This window comes from Eulemur rufifrons, chromosome 7 (assembly GCF_041146395.1).
Source record: "Eulemur rufifrons isolate Redbay chromosome 7, OSU_ERuf_1, whole genome shotgun sequence".
Lineage (NCBI taxonomy): Eukaryota > Metazoa > Chordata > Mammalia > Primates > Lemuridae > Eulemur > Eulemur rufifrons.
Window position 1 is genome coordinate 123,627,742 of NC_090989.1, and position 25,732 is coordinate 123,653,473.

Below are 25,732 nucleotides of genomic sequence, written 5' to 3' on the forward strand. Positions count from 1 at the left end.
TGACAGTACATATAGGCTCTGGTTGATGTGTAAAGAATGAAGGATGGGTATCTCCAGTTGAGAGAGGCTGTAGGATCTTGGGTTATCTATAACTTAGTCCTTTAAGGCTTCCCAGAATATCAATGGTTTTGTGTATTTTTACCTGTGACAAATATAGAGGAAAAGAACCTTAGTGGTAAGGATCCCAGCAGAAAACAGATGGCATACCCAGAGAGCTTAACCTAAAGGGCTAACCTCTTTAGAGAGGAACTCTTTACGGAGATGTGGGCAGGATTAAGCAAGCCAGCAAAGAAAGGTGAGGCATCTGAGAGACATCAGGTATAGCAGCTGCAGAAAGCCACTACCACCCCACACTCTGAAGGTTCGAGAGAGAGAGAGAGAGAGAGAGAGAGAGAGACTGTGTTACCTAATCCTAGCAAAACCTCCCTCTGTGGAAAGGAGTCTGCTGGCAGAATCTGTGCATGTGGAGACATGCCTGCACCTCTCCGATCTCCCACTCGCTGATCTCCTGCCAACTCCTCTCCCTGGCTGACTCCAGCCAGAACCCAGAGGGCAGGGAGCCCTGGAAATTGAATTCATAGAGCTCAGCTTCCTGGGTCGCAGAGTAGGGCAGAAAGTGGCAGATATGGATCTGGGAGAGGGGGACAAATGGAGAGTTATTATCACAGAAGGCAAAGGGATCACAATTTCATCTTAGAGCAGGACAGACTTTTCATCCTCTAATCCTCTAATTTTCATTTTGCTAACAGGGATACTGAGACCTAGGGAATTGAGATGAATAGGTGAACATTATATACCTAATAAGGGACATACTTGAGACTTAAGGCTGTTATCTTACTATCTATTCTCATGGACTTTCTACTTCATTATGCCAGGAATCATAAGTTAGAAAACTCATATTAGAGTTGGCTAAAATGAGACACCTACGCTGCCATTTTTCTATTACTGTGCCCATCAGACATCACTAACTGATTACAGATTTCTTGCCTCCTAAGCCCAGATGTGCCCTCAGGCTCCAGGCAGCCATTACGATTGCGTCATCTTGCTCTATCATCTAATAATACAACATACTCTAAATGTTCTTATAAAAACTTCAAATTATTATGTCTAATGAGATTTTCCTCCTTGAAACTTGGCTCGTCCTCAGAAGGTGCCACTTGTAGACTTGAACTTCCCGCCCTGGTGACTTGATGGAGAGCATTTACAGTTGGGAAAAAAGGAAGCACCATGAGATTAATATGCTTGAAAGATAATAATAAAATGTCCAAATACCTGACAGGTTTTCTCTTTCTCTCTCCTTGCAGGTTGACAGGACAGAGGTGATTCGCACCTGCATAAACCCAGTGTACTCAAAACTGTTTACGGTGGACTTTTACTTTGAAGAGGTACAGCGCCTGCGGTTTGAAGTCCACGACATCAGCAGCAACCACAATGGGCTGAAAGAGGCCGACTTCCTGGGTGGCATGGAGTGCACACTTGGCCAGGTGGGTCAACAGACATCCCTTCCTCCTCTTTGCTGCCTTAGGAGCTTTCTCTCTCCCTTTTTCCTTTCTTCCCTCATTTAATTCTTGTTTTCTTTTGCCTGTTGATTCTATTTCTTTAACATGTAGTGTGTTACAGCTTCCCAGGCACTGTCATATCTCTTATATTTATATTGAGATGATCTTGCAAATCTGTAAAGTTATTTATTTTGCAAAAGTAATAATTTTGTCTTCTGAATGCCCTCATTGTGTTAGCCACTTATTCAACAGCTATTTATCAGGTACTTACTATTTATGCATCTGGCTCCACGCTCTGCTCATGTGTCTGTTATGGCCTTATCCTGTCCCATTATAAATTTCCATCTGCCAACTCAACCTTGAGAGCCTCCACACAGAGTGTTTCTCATTCACATTTATTCCAAGTCTCTGGTGCCAAAAATAGCCCACCGTAGGGGCTAAATAGATACTTGGTGAATGAATAAATGCATTTTCTTAATCCTCACAACAATAATGTGAAATAAATATGACTATCATATTCATTTTATCAGTGAGAAAACTGAGACTCAGAGAGGTTGAGAGACTTGCTGAAAGTCCCATCCTGACAGGTGGCAGAGCCAGGACACTACCAGGCTTGCCTGTCTCCAAACCCTGTCACTCTGCTTCTATGAGATCTCTCCTTTTTCCTGTCCCTTTCTATTGTACCCAGAACTGTGCTAAGTGTTGAGAGAAATCTAAAAGAAGAAACAATCCTGGGCCCAGAAAGTGGACGGTCTTACTGGAGAAGGCATTATCTATGCACCTCAAGTAGATCAATTCATTACAAAATATCCAGGGCCCTACACATGGGATAGTGGGCCTTTGGGGAAGGGATGACTTTTCTGCTGGGTAAAGTCAAAGAAAAGCATTGTGGAACCAAAGTTTGAAAAGCTATAGTCCTAGGATTGAAGAAGAAAAAGAAGGGAGGCCCTTCAAGTGAAAAAGCAACCTAAACAAGTCATAGAGGTCAGAACAGATGTGGCAGGTGTACGGGGCAGGAAAAGACCAGTTTTTCTGGCGCTGATTTACTGTGGAACCAGTGAAGCTTAAGCTTCAGATCTCTTGTCTCATGTGGGCCCCTTCCAAGGCTCTGTGTTGCATTTTTATTTGTAGTTTTATACTTTTTTCTCAAAGAGGGCTTCCAAATTATAAAAGCCTCAAGCCCTATGAAACCTGAATTCATCCCCTGGCAAAGTAAGCATCGGGTTTAGCAATTTGTGAGAAAGAGTCTGCCTGACAAAGAGATGGCAAGCATACGTCTTTGCTTGTTTGCATTTACCTTGCTTCATGCCACTTATCACTAAAAGAAAGGTATTTATTTTTTATTTCAGAATATTATGGGGGTACAAACATTTAGGTTACAAATATTGCTTTTGCCCTGCCCGAGTCAGAGCTATAAGTGTACCTGTCCCTCAGACAGTGAGCACAGCACTCATTAGGTGTGACTATACCCATCCCCGCCTCCCCCCCCCCACCTGCCCGCCACCCAATGAATGTCACTTCCTTATGTGCACATAAGTATTGATCAGTTAGTACCAATTTGGTGGTGAGTGCATGTGGTACTTGTTTTTCCATTCTTGTGATACCTCACTTAGTAGAATGGGCTCCTGCTCCATCCAGGATATAATATAACAGGTATTAGTTCACGATTGTTTTTTGTGACTGAGTGGTACTCTATGGAATACATATACCACATTTTACTAATCCACTCATGTATTGATGGGCACTTGGGTTGTTTCCACATATTCTGAAATAAAAAATTAATTAATTAATTAAAAAAATAAAGAAATTTCTCCCTGTTAGCACCAAGTGACAAAACTGACAATATCCTTAGTTACCCTTTTCCAGCAAATATGGTGATTGATTTCATATCATTGCTCTGTTCTTTTAATGAAAACCAAAAGCCCAGTGTGGAAATACAATTGAGGGAGGGCGGAGAGAGAACCTGGAATATTCTCCATTAATATATTCTCTCTAATGACTTCTGAAAAGAGTTGATGGCAGATGGTTCTAAAATCTTGCCAGGTATAATGTGCAATAAATAGGTATTAAGTGAATAAAAGAATGAATAAATTGTGGACTTGAGATGGAATCCTGTTTCTATTAAAAATGATTAAAATGGCATCTTTTATAGATATAAATGGGCCACACCAAGATTCTCCCTTAAACAATGGGCATCCCTCCTATGTATAAATGTTATATTTTGTCATAAGAAATAAATGTATATCCCTGTAGGAGTCATATAGGATAAAAGGCCTTTTTCATCCAAAGCTCCAATGATTATTTCTGTGTGAATGACCCTCAGACTTACATCTTTAGTCTTTCACGAGGCTCATCTTTCCAAAGCCAGCCAGTCCTTCATCCACTACTCTATGCCAGGCATTGTGGTAGGTACCCGCGATACGGTGACAGGCCAAAAACATCATCCCTGACCTCAACCTGCTCCCAGTCTAGTTGAGGATAGAGATGGAAAGCAAATAATTACACAAACAAGTAACTAAATGACAACTGTTATAAGCATTGTTAGGAGAAGTACAGAAGAAGAGAGCAAGCATTGGAGAAGGGCGTCAGGTGGAGAGGGATCAAAGAAAGCACTCCAAGGGAAGTGACATTTGCACTGAAGCTTGAAGGGAAAGTGAGAAGGAAGAGGAAACACATTCTAAGCAGATGGGAACATTATGCACAAAGCCTCTGGATTCAGGAAGGAGTTTGGCATATGGTGCAGAACATCTTCATTTGGTTTTCTTAAAAGCCAACTCTGAGACAGGAAGTCAAAGGAGGTAAAGAAAACATGATAGTAGAGTGGAAAAGTGAGACAGGATAAGAGGGCAGTCTGTAAGGGAGTGTGGTCAAGCCAGTTTCCACTGTGGGCAACTGGAGCTTCATTCTTCTGAGGACACTCTGGAAGCCAGTGTAGAACAAACATCACAGAGTTATCTCACACTAGGGATGGGGGAACTGGGACATTTATACACTTGGGGTACATATACTCTCATCAGTCATTAAGGGCCATTCCTAGGATGGGAGCATTAATACTCTAGCATTTCCCTTCTACTGTGTAGGTAGCAAAGAAGGTCCCAAAGATCAAAAAAAGCTTGCAGGCAAAGAAATACAGTTGCTGGTGATCATAAGTCAGTGATGTGTACTCACGTCATAGGACCTAGGGATTTGAGCAGGGCACTGACAGCATCTGTTGATTGCCTATCCAAGACCCAGTCACCCACTCTTTCAGGTGTCAGACCCTGATCATTTTCAGATCATTTTCTACCATGTGGTTGTGTATAAAATAGCCCTATCCCTAGCTCAAGAGTGAATCCTGAGTAATCTCAGCCAGTCACAGAAATCCCATCCCCCACTTGTCAGAGGATGATTTTTTTTGAAAAGGTTTCCTAGCGTAAAAAAAGAGACACACATGAGGATGCAGTTCCTCTCTGTCTGTGATTCCTGGAACCACTGCAGCCACCTTCAGCAAGGCTGAGCATGACAGCAACCCGGGAGGCAGCGGGGGAGATGTGGAGGCATGGGCCTGATATGCCATTTCTGGAGCCTACTCTATTGGTGGACTCCTTATTATGGGAGGATAAAATGTCCTATTATTGAAGCTGTTTAGGGTGGGATCTTCCATTCCTTGAACTAAAAGAATCATGATTGATATAGCATATATGAGGAACTAAAAGAAGGCCGGGCTGGCTGGAACGGGGTGAACAAAGAGAAACTGGGAGGTTGCATTGGCTTAATTTTTTTTATCCTCAAAATAAGGAATATGTAGAAGTGAGCACTAAGGATGAGATTACAAAAGTTCTTTCTAAATATGTTTTTGATACTTTTGAAAAAGCTAATCATTTCTCTTGACCCTTCTGACAATTCTGGGGGCACAGGTGTCATTATCCACATTTTATAGTTGAGAAAACTGAGAATCAGAAAGATTCAATGTCTCGACAGAACCAAAAAAAGCAGAAGTCAGAGCTTTTGATCCTTAATCTAGAGCTTTCTTCTGTCATGATCTAGGGAAGGATAATGTAGGAAGGCCATCTGTTCTGAGAACTCTTTCAAGGTCATGGCTTACATGAAGCAAATGGACATCAAGTTAGACTTTATTGGTGTAGCTCTAAGCCATGTTTCTCAAGCCACACTGCTCTACCTCCAGGTGACATGCTGGCCTCTCTAGATATCTAACACCCTCTTGTATTGCTGGCCGTGTGATTGGGGGGATAGGCCTTTCCCACATGTTTGGGATGGACAGTAACTGGCTTACGTCGATCAGAATATCCAATTATTGTGGCCACAGTGATTGGTTCAGGGAAGGGCATATGACTTTTTTTTTTAACATGCTAAGTTTCATTCATTCATTTATTCATTCTTTTAAACAAGCGTTTAGCAAGTGCCATGGATATGCTAAGTACTGGGCTTGGTGCTAGAGACACAAAGATGAAAAAGACAGAGGCCCTGTCCCAGAAAAGCTTATAATTAGCTGAAAGACACAGACTAGTAAATAAATAATCAAAATGCATATTACTAAGCACTATAATAGAAATGTATTCAGGAGCTACTGGGGAAAGACTTACCTCTGCCTAGAGGGAATCAGGGAAGTCTCGCAAGAAACATGACTCCAAACCTGTGTCTCAAAGGGCAATAGGAATTCTCCACCAGAGAAAAGAAGTAAGGACTCTCTTGGCAAAATGACCAGTACACACACACACAGCAGCATAAGGGGCATGGCAGAGAACTCTTAAGTGACTCAGCATGACTGAGTGGTCGAGTGAGGGTGGCGAGAAGATAGAGGATGCTAGACAGGAACAGAAGAACCCAATCATGAGGGTTTTAGTGCTTTTCTCTAAACCTCAGAGACCTTGGACTTGATGCACTGAGGCCCTGGGAACTGGGAGAAAAACAGGATTGGATGTGTGTATTTAGAAAGATCATTTGGACATTTCCACCAAGGGTGGGAGGCAGGGAAAACAGGAAACTAGCGCAATAACAGGAAAGAAGTGAGGATGGCAGTGGTTATGGAAGCTGAGAAGAGGGGACCAGAAGACAGTCTGTCCACAAGCAGGATCGACAAGCCGTGAGACTGGGCGAGGGAGGAGGGGTTTGCAGGTGTCTGGGTTAGGTACTACTAACCAGAGAAGTGACTTGGCTGTCTCTGAGGGGAATCAGTCCTATTGAGGAGTGGGGTGCGGAATACAAGTGATCCTGGCCTGGTAAGATCAGATGTCTGCAGAAAATTTAGAGGAGGTCGTCAGTTGGCAGCTGATCACATGGATCCGGAATAGACAATATAGATTTGGGAGCTGACTCCCTATGGTTGGTAGCTGATAACATAAAAGTGGATGAAATCAAAGAGACTGTTTTACTTTCATTTTTTGAAGGAAATTCATTGAGCATGGTATATATGAACAAATCTTAAAAGACTTTTAAAAAATCCTTGATTATGTAAGAACATCTCTTTCCACTTTCTTTCAGATAAAAGTGTGAACTTGATATTGTCTTAAAATCAAAACCTTTGCTGAGTGTCTTCTACATGTGGAGTAACATTCCAGACAAATGCATTTGTACTAAGAGCTTTGTGAAGAGGCGGGGCAGAACTCCTTTACCCTTCATAGTTTCACAGGTTGTGACCCTTTGGTGTGATGGGAGTTTTGCTCTTTCTCTCGAAATTGCTCTTCTCTCTAGTGATTACGCCAAAAGAAAAACCATCAACATTTTCCTTCGTCATAACTCCAGTAGTAGAGAAGACTCCTTCTCCTGTGTACTGCTTCGGTGTGCAGGGAATGGCTAGACACAGGAGAGGCTGCGCAGCCCGGGGAATGGCAGGGTTGGGTCTGAGGCGCTGTTTCGTAACACTCAAGTGTACACGCCACGGACCCTGGCCGTCTGGGGTCAAATCCCAGCTCAGCTGCTCTCAAGTCATTTGTCCAGAGGCAAATTCCTGCAGCCATCTAAGCCTCAGTTTCTTCATTTGCAAAATGGGGATAATATGAGTGCTGACCTCAAGAAATATCGTGAGGCTCCATGGGATAATGCATATAAAGTACCCAGCAGTGTCCCTGGCATGGGCGGAGCACCGGGATGGGGAAGCTGTTACTAATGTGACCAGCACCTAGGAAACCGTGGGAAGAGTCGACACCTGTAGGGACCAGCATTGTTTTCAGAGTGGAGCTGGGAATATAAAGGGTGAAAACATTATAAGGAAGCACTACATCCTGGGCAATTAGTAAAACTGAATTTTTATTGCCTCAGGTTTGTCAAAGGATATTCAAAGGATTTATAGTATTGTGTGTGTGCACACATGCACGTGTATTTACTCTTCTCATACTATTTTTAAGTAAAAATGCATTAAATCAGAACTCTGAAATAATTTGGGGTAGCTTTTTCAATACTTATCTTGCCACAACTAAAGCCCCAAAGGAGAGTTAACGTGACTTCCCAAAGGCCATGCAGGAAGTCACATACTCAGAGCCTGTCTCCTGAAATCTTCTACGGGTACTCAGCTGTCCATCTGAGTTTGCCACATTCTCACTCTGCCTTGTGAAACAGCAGGACACTTGGCCTCTAGGAAAGGAAAATAGCAGCCCTCAGCGTGCTAGAAACTGGCATAGGCCATGAGGTTGAGTACAAGCACAGCAAGTGACTTTGCACTGAGCAAAAATGCCAAATAAACAAATGAAGGCTCGCATCCTTGGAGAACTCAAGGCAGAATTGTATGTTCTTGGCAGATGGATGAAGGGGGCGAATCATGGGACATGGGGTGCTCAGGAAGCTGTGTTCACCTTCTGGGTGAGCTTGGAGACCTTCTTTAGATCGCTGTTGCCTGGAAGGAGACAAGAAGCTAAGCCTCTCTCCTGCTATACCCAACAGAGGGCATGCCGAGGAGAGATGTGGTCCCTCGCTACCTAGAACAGCAAGCTGACCTTTAATGTGATGCCTTTATTTGTTCTTTCCCTGCTTATTAACTCATTTGTTCATCCACACATGTTCCCACTTCTTCGTCAACCAAAGACAGTGGCCACTGAGTCACAAATAAGGAAAATAATAAATATAGTAAGTAACTTTCCCCAGGCACTTTTATTTACCAGGCACTGGGCTAGACAGTTGCTATACCTCATTTCATTTAATCAGCACAATATCTGGGAAACAGGCTACTATTACTACCGTTTTACAGCTGAGGAAACTGAGCCTGAGTAAAGCTAGGTGAGTTATCCAAGGTCACACAGCTAGTAAGTGGCGCAACTGGGACTTGAATGCAGATCTGTTTAGTTCCAAAGCCCTTTATGATCTTTTCCATCTATTCTAATAGCTTGTCATGCACGAGTATAAATAATAAAGTAACATCTATTAATGCAAAGCCACGCTGGAATTCACTTTGCTAGCTTTTTTGTGTTTTGTTTCTTCTTAAGTTCATTTATTTGCCTTACACAGAGCTGACAGAGGCAACTTAGGAATCCTCCTGCAAATAGCCTTGGTCATCTTCCCTGCAGGCTGCATACTGAATTTACTTTAAATATAATATGGCTTCTTAGAAAGTGCCAGTGTGAGTGTCAACCTCTCAAAACCAGAGTCTTACAAACTCAGCACCTTCTGGTGCACCCTCTTGGCCTTCCTTTCACCCTCAGGCGTGTTGAACAAACCCCTTATCCAAATCCTGTGGATGCCGCTAGGGTTCATCATTGCCTTTCTTGCAGGAATTTTCTCTTCTCCATGGCTTGAAGGACAGTTACAACCTTGTGAAGTCCTCTTCTCTTCATTGCTGTATGGCTGTAGTTTAGTGTATTTCTTCCCCCACAGTTCAGAGGACGTCTGTTGAAACCAAGAACTTCCTGTTTTCTGTCATCATAAGTGGAGCAGTGAAATCGGTGACCCCTTGAAGGAGTCCTGGGCTGTTTAGGATGCCTCTGACCGTTACTCATGAGAGAGCTATAATGCACCACCTTCCTTCAGAGCAGCAGTTCTTGAACTTGAGTGTGCATCAGAATCACCTGGAGGCTTGTTAAAATACAAATTGCTGGGCCCTACTCCCAGAAGTTTCTGATTCAGGTCTAGAGAGAGATCTAGTAATTTGCATTTCTAAGTTTCCAGGTGATACCAATTCTGCTGATTCAGAGATCACATTTTGAGAACCCAGGCCCCAGCATCTCATGTGGGGGAATGCTAATGAGTCTTGGACACCATATCAGTAGTTTTAATTATGAAAGGAACTATGTGTTGGGCAATTATCTGAAGATATTAAAAAGGATAAAGAAAATATCTGGGGAGCAAAAAAAATTGCCTTATAAATGTATAGTCCTACAAAGGACCATGTACACAGCTTGAAGTCCATGTTCTTGATGAAGATATTGATTGCCAGAGTTTGTTTCTCCCATCCATTAAGTGCAGTTAAATGCACCTATTATCCAGATTATTGATTTCTTTCCTGATACAGGTGAATGCTAGGGTTATTTCAGCCACAGTAGTCCCTGAAAGGATGAGCAGACCACAAGCTGTTGATCAATGGGAATTTGGTCTAAGGTCGGGATGGCTCCGGTTGGTGGTCACTGGGTGTATGGTGATGCTGAGGGTGTTATTCAAACTCACTGTAATGCCCACAGCAAGATTCCAAAGGTTAGCATTTTGTTGTATAACATCTAATATGCTCATGGCATAAAATTAATGGCCCAAGGAAGTCAAATTTACACATTACAGTAGGCAACTCATTTTCTTCTGCTTCCCATATTAAAAGTTTTCCCTAACTTTGCAGAATTACTGCAAACGGGACCCATATGAGTGATGAATGATGCCATGAGTGATCACGTCATCTTAGCTCCCATGGACTAGCTAAGAAATCTCAGGAAGTAGTACTGCTTTTTACTGCTGATGATCTGTTTTGCTCATAGGCAGGCGGGATTTAAGTAAGGTGGTTGTGGGTAAACAAGCCCCAAATTTTACAAGGAGAATAAAATTTATTCTTGCCTTTTTCTTTGCCATCTTTGTCAGGCAAGTAATCATAAATTCAGATCCTAGGAAAATCCCTCTGCTTTCTTTGGAGTCCTCCTTTTATACCTTTAAATCTCCTTTAGTGTCCTGGACAAGAGTCATGAGTCCTATGCATTGGATCTGCCACCAACTCTCTGTGTGACCTTTGGTAGTTTGCTTCACCCTTCTGTGATGTAGTAACTTTATCTATAGAGAGGAGGTTTTGGATTGATTCATCTCTAAGTTCTTTCCAGTTTTAATAGTCAGTGATTCTCATTCAATTCTTTCCTTTCCCCTTGCTTCTTAAATCCAGCGTGCCATCTTGCATTCTTGTCCTTTTTCAGGATGCTCTCTGACCCCCCAACCCCACCTGTTCTCATCTTATCTATGTCTTAGCATGAGGTATTTCCCACGTGCTAAGTCATAGATGTCATTCAGCTGCAGACGGTATCATCCTACCTTAGTGCACCCCAGGAAATCAGCTCGTTGTGTCTATTTAATTTCAAAGGTAGTTTTTAAAAGATATGCTTAGTGGCAATTAAAATGGGCTTGTGTTTACAGGCCCTGTTCCATATCCACTCACAGTAATATGACCTCTCCTAGCTCCTTATTGGTGCAGAGGGAGAGGGTAAGATATTTGGAACTATGTAAAAATTTGCAAGGACTAACATGTCAATGCTGAAAAGCAGCTATAAGTGCTTGTCCTGGTCCTAACCCTTTAATCCAGTCTGGTGCAGGGCACCCAGCCCACCCCACCAGTGAGCCCTGGACCTGCCCAGCCATACAGGGAACCACATATGCCACCTGGGTTTGAAGGCAGCTGCCAGGACCTCCACCACAGTTCCCACTTCTGTTGTTCCCAGACAGCTTTCATTCCAACCCCACTTCCACCCAGCTCAGAACGGCTGGCTGTAAATGCAACCTGGATCCCTGTCCGCATGATGTTTACACATGCCCTCCCATCCTTCAGTCCTTGCCATTCCCCTGCAAATGCCATCTTGCTGCACCTTCTCAATTATCAGTATCATGGGAGCCTTTGATAAAAATGTCCTGTCCTTGTCCCAGTCCTGAAGCATGAGACACTACAGCACCATAAACTGAATTGTTAATATGACAAATGGCTGATTTTCTGAAGTCCAATAACCAAAAAGCCAATTCACCAAATAATATATTAGCCCCCAAATTAACTCTCTACCAAATACTTTTATTTACCAAAAATAAGATTATAAACTTTACTACAATTATTTTAAAATTTGTGATGATTTCTGAATTTTTCTTTTTTGGTTTAGGCTGCTTATAAATTTAGTTGCTGATTATCATAAACTTTTCTGAATATCAAACATGACCATAAGAAAGCTAAACTCTCCCAAGAGGGGATTAAAAATATGGTGCTAACTGTTAAAGTCCCCGTTTCTTCACAGGCCAAGGACCTGGGAGGATATATTTTTAAATGTTAACAGTGATGACATCTAGGTTGTGGGATTATGGGTGATTTGTAATGTCACATCTGTGTTTTCCTATATGTTCTAAAAAAAAAATATATCACAACTATAATCAGAAAAAAATTATAATAAATGTTAGTGAAAACATCATAATAAGGCCTGTATGCTGACTTCAAAGAACTCAAGTGGAGAAGCAAAACACAGAAGCAGTGTATAAATCCTTAAACTTTTGAAGAACTTTAAAACTTGTAAAGAATTCTAATTTGGGAGATCCATGGGAAATTCTTTTGGGTGAGGTATTTGCTGGGACTGTGCTTCCTGTTAGGTTTTTGAGAGATCAATTTGCAGATGTTAGTCCCCACCCCTTTGTCCACAGGGAGGCGACTCGGGCAGGCTAATCAGATTCTGATCTTTTGTAATATCATTTTTGATTACAGAAGAGGCCCTGGAGGGCTTGGAGCACCAACAACAAATAAGGAAGCTTCACTGGCACTGCACAGAGGTTCTGAGATTCTCCCAAAGCCTAATCTCCAGTTCAAGCCTTATTTGGGAAGAGAGTATTTTCACTGTGAATTAACCTAATCAGGTTTAGGGGGAGAAAAACAATAACTGCTTGGTTTATGAAATCATCCCCAAGAGCCTGGGTTTCAGATTCGAGGACAAAATGAGGCTGGGTATGAATTAATTAACTTTGTTTGGATGGAATTTATGCCTTTGGGGCTGCTGTGTGCACATACACAGGTCAGCAAAGGTGTATACACCTGCGCCCAAGCTCCAGGTGAGGCCCAGAGTGAGCTGACCGCTCCTGCTGCTGCTTCACTCACTTTGAGCATCTGCCCACCAGGAGGCTCAAGTCAGCACATCCCCAAGCCAGTTAACAGAAGCAAAGGAGCAGATACCCTCCAAACCGCTCTCTCCCCAGTGAGATTCGAGCCAGGAAAACTGGGATTACAGTAAACTTGCTGACAGGGCCCCAGTGGAATCAGAAAGGCTTGAAAGTGGGAAGAAGGCAGAAGCAGTGCTGAGTCCAGCCAGACCAGTGCAGGCATCTCTGTACTACTCTCTGGTGCCGCTGGCCTCTGCTTAAATACTCTTTAAAGGGAATTCACTCTTACATATCAGGAATCCTGATAACGTTTGACTCCTTTTGCTCATGTCAGCCCAGTTTACACCTATTGTTGTGGCTTAGTTATTAACACTGCCCTCTTTCCCTTTCGAAAGTGTCACAATTTGAATAATATATTGTATGGTCACTTGGTGATAATAAATCATTTTCATAGCTAATATCTACTAAGAGCTGATCATGTGCCAGGCATTCGTGAGCTTGGTGCTGTCAACAATATCATCATCATCATCACTAGGCCAAGACTACATGCCTCCTAAGTGGCAGAGCAAAGATTTAACACCAGGCCTTTTGACTCAGTCAGAGTACTGAACTACTCTTCCCTTACCTCTAGGCTGTGTTTCCTCTGGGCTTTGATTTCATATATAACGAAAAGATCGATATCCCTTTATGAATTCTCTCAGGTCTTCCCACTGACTTCCTCCTAAGTGGTCAGTTGAAGGGAGGATACTGATTTGAAGGAGGTCTTGTTGTATCCCAGGTATTGTGTTCTATGAGGCCAGTATCAACTCCACTTGATAGATTAAGAATTAGTCTCTGAGAGCTCAACCAATTCACCAGAGATCACACTGACAGTAAGTTGCAGAGCAAAAATTCAAACCTAAGTTGTTCTGATTTCAATACCTGCCCTGTTATTATACCACACTGCCTACCAAACTGTGTTCAATTCCTATCACCCTTTGCAAATTTGGAAAAGCGGAGAAGCAATTCCTCCTAAATGCTGTCACTGTAAAGCTGCTCACAGAGGTCAAGAAGGAAGCACCCTTCCTCACAAGTTGATAAATTGACTCCTCTATCTAAAGTCTTTTTCTCCCAGCTCAGGCAGACCTGTGACATCTATCTGGAAATAGATACCACACTTTTGGGTATTTAGCTGAAATACTCCTGGATCAAAGTGTGTAAGCAACTTGTAGTATTTAGGCCCTATCTTTCCCTTGGTATGGATCTATTGCTCATGTAGCAGTTAAGGATAACAATAATATGAAAATAACAGATATGTATTTATTCATTCATTCAATGAATAATGCATCTATTTAATGCTAGCACTAATAAAAAGCTAATATACATATATTTATTTATTCAAATAAACATGTATGTATTCTTTAATTCATTTATTGGGCACTTACTATATGCCAATCTTCTAGGAACTGGGGATTCAGCCATGAACAAAGAGGGCAAAGCCCTGCCCCGTGGAGCTTACCTGTACATAATATAATAGCACATAATAATAAACCTATGAAAGAAGAACAAATGGAATAAGAAGTAGAGAGTGGTGGGAAGAGGGTGGGTGCTAACTTAGATAGGAATGGGAAGGCCTTTCTAAGCAGAGTCCAGAATAAAGCGTGAAAGTGTGGGCATGAGCCATGCAAAGACATTCAGAAAAGCATCCCAGGCAGAGGGAAGAGCAAGTGTTCTTATACACTGCCAGACCCTATGCTGAAAGCTTTGAACCAATTATCTCTTTTAATCCTCACAAAACCCATGAAGATTAAGTGCCACTATTGTTTCATTTTGCTGCTGAGCACTTGAACCTTGAAGTAACTCACTGAGGTGCACACTGTTTTCAAGTGGTGGTGGGGAGCCATGAACTAAATCTAGGCCTTCGGACACCCAGACAATATCCCCACCTCAACTGCTAAGCAATTCTGCACCTTGGCCAGTCTGCAACCACCCCCTTGCCAGCACTTTTAACACAAGACGTAGAGAATGGCTGATCACTGGGAAACATGTGCAAAGCCTGCATCATTCATGGGTCCATGGGGACAGGGAATTTCAGTCTTTGGGTCCCCAGGCTCACCACATACTGGACTCCAGCAACTGCTGGCATCTCTGGCCCCCGTGACCCTCCCTCAGTTCTGTTAGAGGCTGTGAGTCCCTCATCCCAGGCTCTTCCTCCAGACACCCAACAACTTATTCCAGATGACATCAGTTTAACACGAGCAAGATTTTCCATCCCTCTAACACATTATTTGCAGGATATGGTTTTATTGTTCTTCTGTATGTAATAGACAATACAGGCTCATTGCAAAATCTATTCAGAAATATTAATATAAAGAAAAGATAAAGTCACCCTTCAGACCACCATTGAGAGATAACTACTAAAGATTTTATGTGAATATTCTTACAGATTTTTCCTATGTATGTGTATACATAGAGTTTTTTTTTCAACACACATTTGGTCACACATATGCTTTTTGTTGCTTGCTTTTTTACATAAATATATATAGCAAACACCTTTCAATGTTAATGCATATACTTCTACATCATCTATTTTAAGGGCTACGTGGTATTGCATGATATCAAAATTCATGTAATGTATCCCCTACTGTGGACATTAAGGCTGTTTCCAGTTTTCTAGGACTATAAGCAACATTGTGATGAGCACTATATTATATATATCTTTATGCCCTCACTGATTTTTTTAGAATAAATTAATAACAGTGGAATATTTAAGCACACATTTAAGGTCCTTGAGACAAATTGCCAAATATCTATATGGAAACACTGTAGCAACTTACACAGCCCTGTACAGTGCACAAAGATACTGTTTTTCTTGCCACCTCAGTACCGCCTCCAACTTTTCATCTTGTTTCTTTTGAAGCTTCCATCACCACTAAAACAAGAAGACAGCCTCTGCCTTGAATTGGATTCCCCCCCCCCCCCACTGCCAGATTCCTTGCTACCCTCAGCCTGAGCAGGGAGGACACAGGAGAGTGTATGTCATCCCTCGGTGCCCCCTCATGGTCTTGGAGGCTGGTCCCCACAGAAGGTTTATTCAGGGGCTAAGAGTAGAGTGAAGAGAGGAGACATTGCTATGAGTCCCAGCCTAGAAGATGGCCTCACTCTCACCCTTTTCTTTCTGTCTTCAATATATTCCCCATCAGCCCCTGCCCTTGCGTTTATCATCCATACATTGGAGACTCCTAACTCAGGACTCTCCTCTGAGCCCAGACTCATGTATTCAATAGTCCCTAGATACTAACTCCACTTGCATGGCTTACAGACATCTCAAACTCAGCAACCTCAAACTGAGCTCACCATCTCCATGCCCCTCCACCTGTCCCCCTCCAATGTGTCCTGCTCCCTGAATAGCACATCTGTCCTCCTAGTTGCCAGAGCAAACCTGGGAGCCTTCCCTCTTGCCTCTCACTCAGTCTCTATGCCACAACCCATCGATCAGTCATGAAACCCCAAAACTCAGTGTCTTAAGTATCTCTAATATCCTCACTTCTCTCCCTTCCACTGCCAAAACTCCGGTCCAAGCCAACAGGTGATTATACTTATCTCTGTGTGGGGACTGATTGGATGGGAGAGAAAATAGGAGGAAAGTAGCATTTCCTAGGCATCTGTGTATGATGGGTGCTAGGATTTTGTTAACGTTCAGTATGTACTTGATAAACCTGTGAGGTATAAAATATTATCATCATTTCACAGATGAGGAAGCCAAGGCTCAGAGAGGTTAACCTGCCCAAGATCCCACACCAAGGGATAGCATTCAGAGCCCCATGTGTGAATCTTTCCCTATGTTATATAGCAAGAGTGAAGCTGGGGGCTAGTTAAGTGGCCCTTGCAGTGGTCTGAGTGAGGGGGAACATCCCTGCCACCATAAGGTCCTTCAGGACGAAGAGTGAGTGTCAATCACTTTGCATATCTTATAAGGTTTAGCCCAGGGCCTGAATCAAGCGCTGCCTCTGTGTTCATCAGAGGCAGCAGAGTTGAGCAGTTAGGGGCATGGGCTCTGAAACTGAGCTGTCTAGATTCGCATTCCAGCTCGGCTACTTACTGGCTGTGGAACCTTGAGCAAGTTGCTTACCCTTTCTGTAATGGGCTAAATAAATGGTGGCCCGCCCCTCAGAAAGATATGCTCATGTCCTGAGTCCTAAATCCTGTGAATATGACTGACCTTATTTGGAAAAAGTTTTGCAGATCTAATTAAGTAAAGGATCTCAAGATGACAAAATCATCCTGGATTAACCAGGGGGGCCCTAAATCCAGTGACAAGTATCTTTATAAGAGACACACAGGAGAGACACAGAAGAGAACCGGGCCATGTGAAGAAGGAGGTGGAGTGAGGCAGCCACAGGCCGAAGAACCACAGAAGGGGGAACAGCCAAGATGCAGAATCTCCTCTGGAGCCTCTGGAGAAAGCGTGGCCCTGCCAACACCTGGATTGCAGACGTTTGCTCTCCAGATCCAGGAGAGAGTACATTTCTGTTGTTTTAACTCACAAAATCTGTGGTAATTTGTTATGGCAGGCCTAGCAAAGTAATACAGTTTCTACAGCTCAATTTTCTCATCCACGCGTGGGCATATGAGAACACCTCATAGGGCTGTCATGAGAATTAAATGAATCAAAACACCTAAGGCACTTTAGAGCAGTAGCTGTGACATAATCAGTGCTCTCAAAGTAGCATTTATTATGACCTTTTAATAGTTGTGTGACCTTAATTATCTTTGAGCCTGTGGTCCTTTTACCTGTTAACTGGTAATAAAAAAAAAAAAAAAAAATCCTTAGTCTAACTGCAGTACCTCAAAGCTGGAGTTTGCGTCTTTCACTTAAAAATGGTCAAAGATTTCCCTCAATTCTCCTCTGTCTTATGGACTGCTAATATTTGGTTGCCAGCCTGCTGGAAGACAAGTCACACCCCACCAGAGGTAGTGGTTGAACAGATACCATGTGCCCTTGACCTGACAAAATCCTCCGGCCTGGACATTGGGCTGTGTGGAAATGCGGCCCTTTCCTCTTTCTCCTGACTGCCACATGGTATGGCTGGGATTGGGGGGTGGAGTAGAGGTGACCTCTGACTAATAACTGAGCTGGGTCATTTGTGATGATGATGGGGCCTTATCCAAGAGAGGAGGCAAAGATGGATAATTAATACACAAGCTGTCCATAAATCTCTCTCTGAAACTCTTCCCTCACTGCATCCCTTGCTAATGAAGTCAGTGAAAGGGTAAAGGCCTGTAATTACTCTTGAAGTAATTAGAACCGTGCTAAATAAGAAAGCTTAAGACAGAAAGCCCAAACCAATAGATTACCTATTGCTCCTGTTGTTCTGAATCATCCTCTGTAGGGTGGTCCTTTCGTAGGTCTCCACTGGGGAGCTGGGGACTGTACTGCATTTGCTAAAATGTATATACACATGCACATCACCTATCCTCTCCTCAGAATGGCTGAGAAAGCTTCAGCATTGCGCCTTCCTTAGTTCCCACAACTTTTACCCATTAATGAAAGTCCAAATCAGCAGATTAACCTAAAAGCCCTTTTTAAAATAAATCTTTTATATCTGATCATATACTAAAATTGTTTGTCTACATGCAATTATCCCTTTCTAGCTCAGTGCTTCTCAACTTTAAGGAACCTGCAAAGCACCTAGGGATCTTATTAACATGCAGATTCTGATTCAGTAGGTCTGGGATGGAGCTGAGATTCTGCACAAGCCTTGCTGCTGCCTCTGTTGGAGGGGGCTGGATGGGGAGTGGGACACAATGTGAGCAGGAGGATAAAGTCCTTCGTGGTTCCACAAGTTACTTCACTTTCCCCCTGCCCTAGCAATGATTCAGAACTTCTAATGTAGATCTTGAAATGAATAAAAATTATCAATTGAGGGGAAAAGGGAAAGAGGGGGCAGGGAGGGGAAAGGAGAGAAGAGAGAAGGAGGAAGAGGAGGGAGCAAGAGAGTAGGGGGAGGGGTGGGAGTGAGGGAGAGAATAAGTGTGCACACGTGTGCATGTGATCCAGTGTCTCTTCCTCTTCTTTTAAGGACACTAGACCTATCAGATTAGGGCCCCACCCTTGTGACCTTATTTAACCTTAATTATCTTCTTAAAGGCTCTGTCTCCAAATATAGTCACCTTGGGGGTTAAGGCTTCTGCATATGAATTTGGGGGGGGGGGACACAATTCTATCCCTGACACTGTGTGACCTTATACAAATTCCTTGATTTCTTCAAGCCTCAGTTCTTTCATCCCAACGACTTGGGGACAAGAGAGAGTTTGACCATTAAATGATAAGAAATGAAATAATTTGTGTGAAATACTTTTCATATTATCTGACACAGAGTAAATGTCTCTGTTGTGTTCCCCCAGAAACAGACAAACAATGGAGGGTAAGTAGATTATGTGGAAGTGAAGGAAATAGCAACAGAGGACCAGAGAAGGAAGATGGTAAAGAGAGAGCAACCAATAAAATAAAGGGTGCATTATCTAACAAACCACCACTGCAAACAATTAGAGCTTCAGCTCACTGGGAAAATTCAGGGCCCTGGGTAGAACAAATACCTCAGAGTCACCCTCCACTACCTGGGCAAAGGAGCTGCAGTATTTATGCACCTAAGTCCATCAGTCATGGGTTGAGATCTGGTCCTAAGGGGTGTTAATCCTCCTCACTTCATCAAAAAGATGCCTGAAGTGGCTTTTGGAAGCCCTGACAGCTCTGCAAGAGGAAGGCTTGAGCAGTTCTGGGCAAGTTCCCTCTATCTGCTACAATGAGTGACCAGGAAACTTTAGTTCTCTGTAATGGTGGTCCTCGTAATTGTACTAGTAGATTGCAGAACACTAGACATGCCCTTGACAAAAGAGTCTGGAAGCAAACAGGTGTAAGGAATGCTCATTACATGGGATTCACAACCAAAGCTCTCTTAATGTCCTGACGTTGAGATGTTAAACTTTTTTTTTAATCCTGTGATTTCCAAACATTTACACAAATACTTTTTCATATAATATGTACTTATCTTTTAAGGGATAGTAGTTCTATAATCATGCTTTAGGGATTAGTAATTCAGGCAAATAGAGATTTGACTGTGAAAGTATTATAAAGATGTTTTTAATCTGTTTCTGCTTATCATTATCGCCTGTAAACAGTGCCTGGTGCATAGAAAGTGTTCAATAAATATTTGTTATTGCAACAGTCTTAAAACAATTAAAGAAACATGCTGAATATATTTTCAGTAACAGCAATCTCATGAAAAATGACTATCTGGTTCCCAAAATGACTGTTTTGAAACACTTTGGAGGAAAGTTCAGCTGAATATACACTTACTGAAATACTGACCAAAAAGTTTTTTGTTCACCTAGCTTTGTTCTCACTCATTTAGATGAAACACTTTGCTAAAAATGAGGACCCAAGCTGTTAGAAACTGTTGTCCACTTCACCAGGGAAGAAGAACTTCTCCCCAGATCTGTATGTGGATCAGGGACATAATGGTACTAATGTCTCTATGGTCCAACCTTGCTAAAAGGAATATTTCAACTTCTATTTCCTTCTTCTGCACTTCAGCCTTTTGTTGAATACTAAAGTTTGCAGCTGTGACACCACTATAGGGTGAAAAGAATCAAATTAGAGGACTTCTGACAAGTGCATCCCCTTTAGCCTTGATGTCAGGCAGAGCTTGCTATTTGCTGGCCTCAAATGTCAGCTGCAGCCAGGGTGAATCCCTATCACTCTTTCTCATCCTCTGACAAGACCTAAGGCATTTTTGACCTGGTGCAGTTGCTACAGCTGCAACAAAGTGTGCATGATAAGTGGGATTTGCAACAAATAGGCTTTTCTCTATAGATCACCACTCCAGCTGGGCTTCCCTGCTATTTCTGCCCAACAGTCCTAAGAATGGCAACATCAATGCCAGCTCAATGCTTGTCCATTACTATTACAATGAAAAGTTTGAAACCCTAACTAATTATTACTCATTTTTGGAGCTAAGGTGGAAGCCTGGAGGCCATAAAACAATTTGGTTTTATTGCCTGGTTGATTAGCCACTTGTATACCCAAATGGCCATTTTTTAAGAACGGATATTTCCTGGGAAATTGCTTATCTTCCTAGCAACTGCAAAAAGCAGGAGCTGGCACATAGTGGCATTCTCTTCCTACCTTGCAAATGGAAATGTTGGCATTTCTAGATAAGAGTAGGGAGAGAGAACTATGGCCATCTAGGTTCTCATGATTTAGTCCCCCTTGCTATCCCTTGGATAAAGATAATGTGGATCTTGTAAGATTCAGTCTGCAAAGACAGTTGACCAATACCTAGTAACACGAGTGGGTTACTATAGAGCTGAGAGGGCTGTTGGAGTCACTTGAGCCCATGGGAGTAGGGAACCAATGTGAATGAAACACAACGGCAATGGGCAGAAGGGTTATTGAGATCAGATTTGTTTGAGAAATGGGATATGTTGCCTTTCTTTAGTCAAATGTTGACCTGGCTACTGCTTACAGGTGACCTTGTTTTGTCATTTATTTGTGTGTCTTCCCCACTTGCCTTGCTAAAAGACCTCTGCAGAGAAACTATAAGGTCCATGTGGTCAGACATGGCATCTGATTTTGCTTACCACTCTATTCTTAGTGCCTAGCACCAAGTCCAACACACAGTGGGGGCTAAAAAAATATTTGTGGAATTAATAAAGCAACTGCCACCTAGTATGTACTCCTTAGATGGGAGTTTTCATTGCTGCCATCATTGTTGTCATCATCATCATCATTATCCTCCTCATCACCAGGTGATTGTTTACAGAAATATTCTTCCCTCTTCAGGTTAGAGCAGACCAAACATCAGTATCCTTATAATCCTGGTGAAGTTTTCTGGACTTTTTTGTGTTTGGCATTAACCCACTCTTGGTATTTTCATAACTCTAACACAGAGACAAAAAAAATCAGAAGATTACAAAGAATGGGATTGTCTCCCTGCCTTTCATGCTGATCTCCTTTGCCCTTTCTATGAGTAATATACGTACAGTATTGTTACTTACTGCTCTGTAAAAAATTACCCCCAAACTTGACAGCTTAAAAAACCATTTATTATCTCACAGTTTCTGTGTGTTAGGAATTGGCGTACAGCTTTTCTGAGTACCCTGGGTCAGGGTCTTTCACAAGGCAGCAGTCAAGGTGCAGTTATCTCAAGGATCAACTTAGGAGAGGATCTTCTACCAAACTTGTGTGCATGGCTGTTGGCTGGAGACTTCTATCCCTTGCTGCATGGGTGTCTCTATAGGGCTACTCACAACCTAGAGCTTACTTTCTTACTTCCTCCAGAGCAAAAGCTCAGAGAAAGAGAGAGAGAATGAGGAATAGTGAGTCATTTTGTGACCTAATATCCCATCGCTTTTGTGGTATTCTATTCATCAGAAGCAAGTTGCAAGTCCATCCCACACTCAAGGGGAGGGGATTATACAAGAGCATGAATACTAGGAAGCCAGGATCATTGAGAACTATCTTAAATAGAAGCTCCCTATAACAATTGGTGATGTTGTTCTCCCTAAGTATGAACATGGCTTTTTTTTTTCCAGAATATTATGGGGGTACAAACGTTTTTTAAACCCTTTTTCTCCTTTGGAAATCATGGGCTGCATACCCATCAGGGCTTCAATACATTGCCAAACTTCTCCTTCAAGAAAAGAAGAAAGAGGGGAAACAGGAAATGGGACGGGTTCTGCTAAGAATAGCTTTCAATACAATGATGATTTTGGTTGTCATTGCACATGTGTACTGACACTGAATCATGAAGAGGACCCCAGTCACTCCTGTTGGCTCATCTGAACATCAGTTACCTGATGACTTACTTTATAGCTTCCTAATTAATATGTTAAAAATAGAGCTCTAGAGGTTATAGACACAGAAGCTGCATATTTAGACCTTGGGTTCCTTTCCCTCCCTGCACTCCATCCCACACTTTGCACAGAGGCTTAATGCTAATTTGAGATCATTTTGAAGCTTTTGCTACTTTGTCTTAACATACATGTTCAACATTGCCCATCTAATTTTGATACAAATCCTTCAGCAACAATTAAGTCACCTCCTAATTGATTGAATTATCTATAATTCCTCACTCACTCACTCTCTTATATCACACACCATGAAAGGAAAGGAAAAAGGGAGAGACCCAAGGACAAGCCTTGGAATATAAATGGACATACGTATTATCATAATTTCAAATAGAACTGTGAGTGCAGAATTTTGTAAAGAATTTTTTTTTTAAATAGACCTGCAGATATATGACTAGTATCTTCACCTTTTGTTTCCTTTTGTGCAGATTGTTTCCCAGAGAAAGCTGTCTAAATCCTTGCTGAAGCATGGGAACACAGCAGGGAAATCCTCCATCACGGTGAGTGAGTGCTCCCTAAGCAGCCATCTGCCCAAGTGCGGTGCCAGGGCAGGCTGGTTAGTCCAAATCGGTCACTTGGAAAGCAGACCCTCTGGCTACTGGGAGTTGATTCCATAATTGCTGTACTATCCAAGTCACTCTTTTTTTTCTACTTTCCTCAAGGGCTCTAATACAAGATGTCAATGTTTCAAACTGAGTTCCATTTGAAAATTTAAGCTTTTTTTTTTTTTAAAAAAAAAAAAGAAATATTTCCAGCATTACCCAATAGAAATTCTGCAATGAATTCTACAATGTCTTTCTCTTTCCTGACATTACAGTTGGATCCTTCTACCCCTAGGAAAAATGAGGAAGAAAAAGAATTTGTTGGTGAGATCACTCATTTCTACTAAGCACTTCTGCAATTGTAAGACAAGTTTTAGTGGAAGAGAAAGATAGAGTTATTGAGCACAGTCAGAATATGGAATTGTTTGGGCTTTCAAATCATCAAAGCCACCTAGTCCTGTCTCATTTATTTTGAGAATTAAAACTTTTTTTTAATAGCATTTAGTCCAAGCTTGGTTTGTTGCCTGAGGACTAGAGAGCCCGGAATTTAACACTCCTCTTAAATAGTTTGGAGCTGTCTGATTCAGTAGCCACTAGCTACATGTGACTATCTAAACTTAAATACAACTACTTAAAATTAAATATTCACTTCCTTAGTCACACTGGCCACATATCATGTGTTCAATAATTACATGTGGCCTGTGGCTACTATATTGTACAGTGCAGATTATAGAACATTTCTATCATTGCAGAATGTTCTATTGGGTAATGCTGGAATTATTTCTTTCTTAAAAAAAAAAAAAAGAGCTTAACTTTTCAAATAGAACTCATGGTATTTGAAACTTTGACATCTTGTATTAGAGCCCTTGAGGAAGGTAGAGAAAGTGGTCCAACCATTTGGCTATATGGACAAAGAGAAAAAAGTGGTTCTTTCCCAAAAAAAGAGAAGAGAGAAAAGGGTAGAAAAAGGTACCAGGAGAATCTGAATTGCTAGGAAGGCAAACCCCCTGAGTTCCTTTGAACATTCCTTTGTAACTGGAGAAAAGAAGAAGGAGGAGGAGAAGAAGGAGAAGAAGAAGAAGAAGAAGAAGAAGAAGAAGAAGAAGAAGAAGAAGAAGAAGAAGAAGAAGAAGAAGGAAAAAATGAAAGAAAGTAAGAAAGAAAAAAGAAAGAAAGAGAAAGGAAAGGAAGGAAGGAAGCAAGGAAGGAAGGAAGAAGGGGAAATTTTTTAAAGGAAAAAATTCAAAAGGGTTCTCAGTTCAGTGGTGAAAGTTGTGGCCATTCCCACAAGAACTTACCTGAATTTGTTGCTTGGATATTTTCAATGACACTGTCATGCCAAAGTTGCTTCTTGACTATTCAGTCATGAATCATGTGGGTCTTTAGAGACCTCGGTGGTGCTCTAAAAGCCGGAACTTAAGGGCTCACTCCCAAACCCACACAGTTAGTATGCCCAGTTATGGAAAGGTCTATGATTCTTTCCTAAAAGAACAAAACCTCATCTTGTCACCATTTCTCTAAAAAATCGTGGATATTTTCTTCCTCCACACATCCCAGAAAAAGTTAATCTTCTTTTAAATTTTAAATATTTAAATACTCCTCTTCATCTTGGATTCTTAGATCAAAACATTGGCTTCTAGCTTCTGGAAAACACTAGAAAATGTGTATGAAATTTTCTAAGCCTCTGGAGATGGAGAAGATCATTAGCTTTCCAAAGGTGTCTATGACCACAAAATTGCTAAGGACCACCACTCCAATGGAATGTGGAGGCATTAAGATGGTAAAGGACAAAAGAGTTCCAAATGAAAAATATAAATATAATAGTTCTTAGGTTGTCAAACAGTTCTTGAGCTTTTCCTATATACCTGGAATCATGTTCCCTACCCTCAGTTGCTCAACATTTTTGTGTCTATCCTTCTTCAGACAGCCATTTTAGCTTTAATATGAGATGTAAATAACTTAAATTTTCCATTGTATTTGGAATACTACCAGTATTGGGACCCCTGTACTAAGGGAACACAGCACATGGAGACCCTTATCACATTGGTTATGTCGAGACACAAATTTAATTCAATTAAAAATATTACTGTTTTTCCTTCTTTGTAACTTCCTAAAGGGAAAAAATATTATAGTTATTTATGGAAATACCATCCAGTGCCATGTAATCTTGAAAGAAAGAAACTCTTTGTAACTGCTGTTCCCTCTATCTCTTCCTCCAGTGTAAGTCCCATCTCTCATGTTCTCATGCTCAGCATAAATGAAATCTAGTTATCTACTATTGTTTATTCCAGGGAATTCCCTTGAACACTTGGAAGTGCTGTGCCATGTTCACTAGGGTTGTGGAAAAACTCCTTGCCCAACATCGCTCTTTGTTGAATTTTGGAACAAGCATGAACTAAATTTGCTCATAGTTTCCTGGGCTAAGGGGTCCACTCTCTACTGTAGCTGATGTATGCTTTTTCTTCTAGGTTATTGCTGAAGAATTATCTGGAAATGATGACTACGTTGAGCTTGCATTCAATGCACGAAAATTGGATGACAAGGTAAAGTGTTTGGCATTAACCT

General features: G+C 41.8%; 1 protein-coding gene across 5 annotated transcripts in view; it reads left to right on the forward strand.

Annotated features, from left to right (window-relative positions):
- Positions 1–25,732, forward strand: part of CPNE4 (copine 4) — a 434,637-nt gene that overhangs the window by 287,248 nt on the left and 121,657 nt on the right. For all 5 annotated transcript variants that reach the window (XM_069473241.1, XM_069473242.1, XM_069473244.1 and 2 more), the window contains 3 exons: positions 1,305–1,484; positions 23,054–23,125; positions 25,636–25,710. In XM_069473241.1, coding sequence (XP_069329342.1) covers positions 1,305–1,484; positions 23,054–23,125; positions 25,636–25,710 — 327 coding nt within the window. The remainder of the gene's footprint in view (positions 1–1,304; positions 1,485–23,053; positions 23,126–25,635; positions 25,711–25,732) is intronic.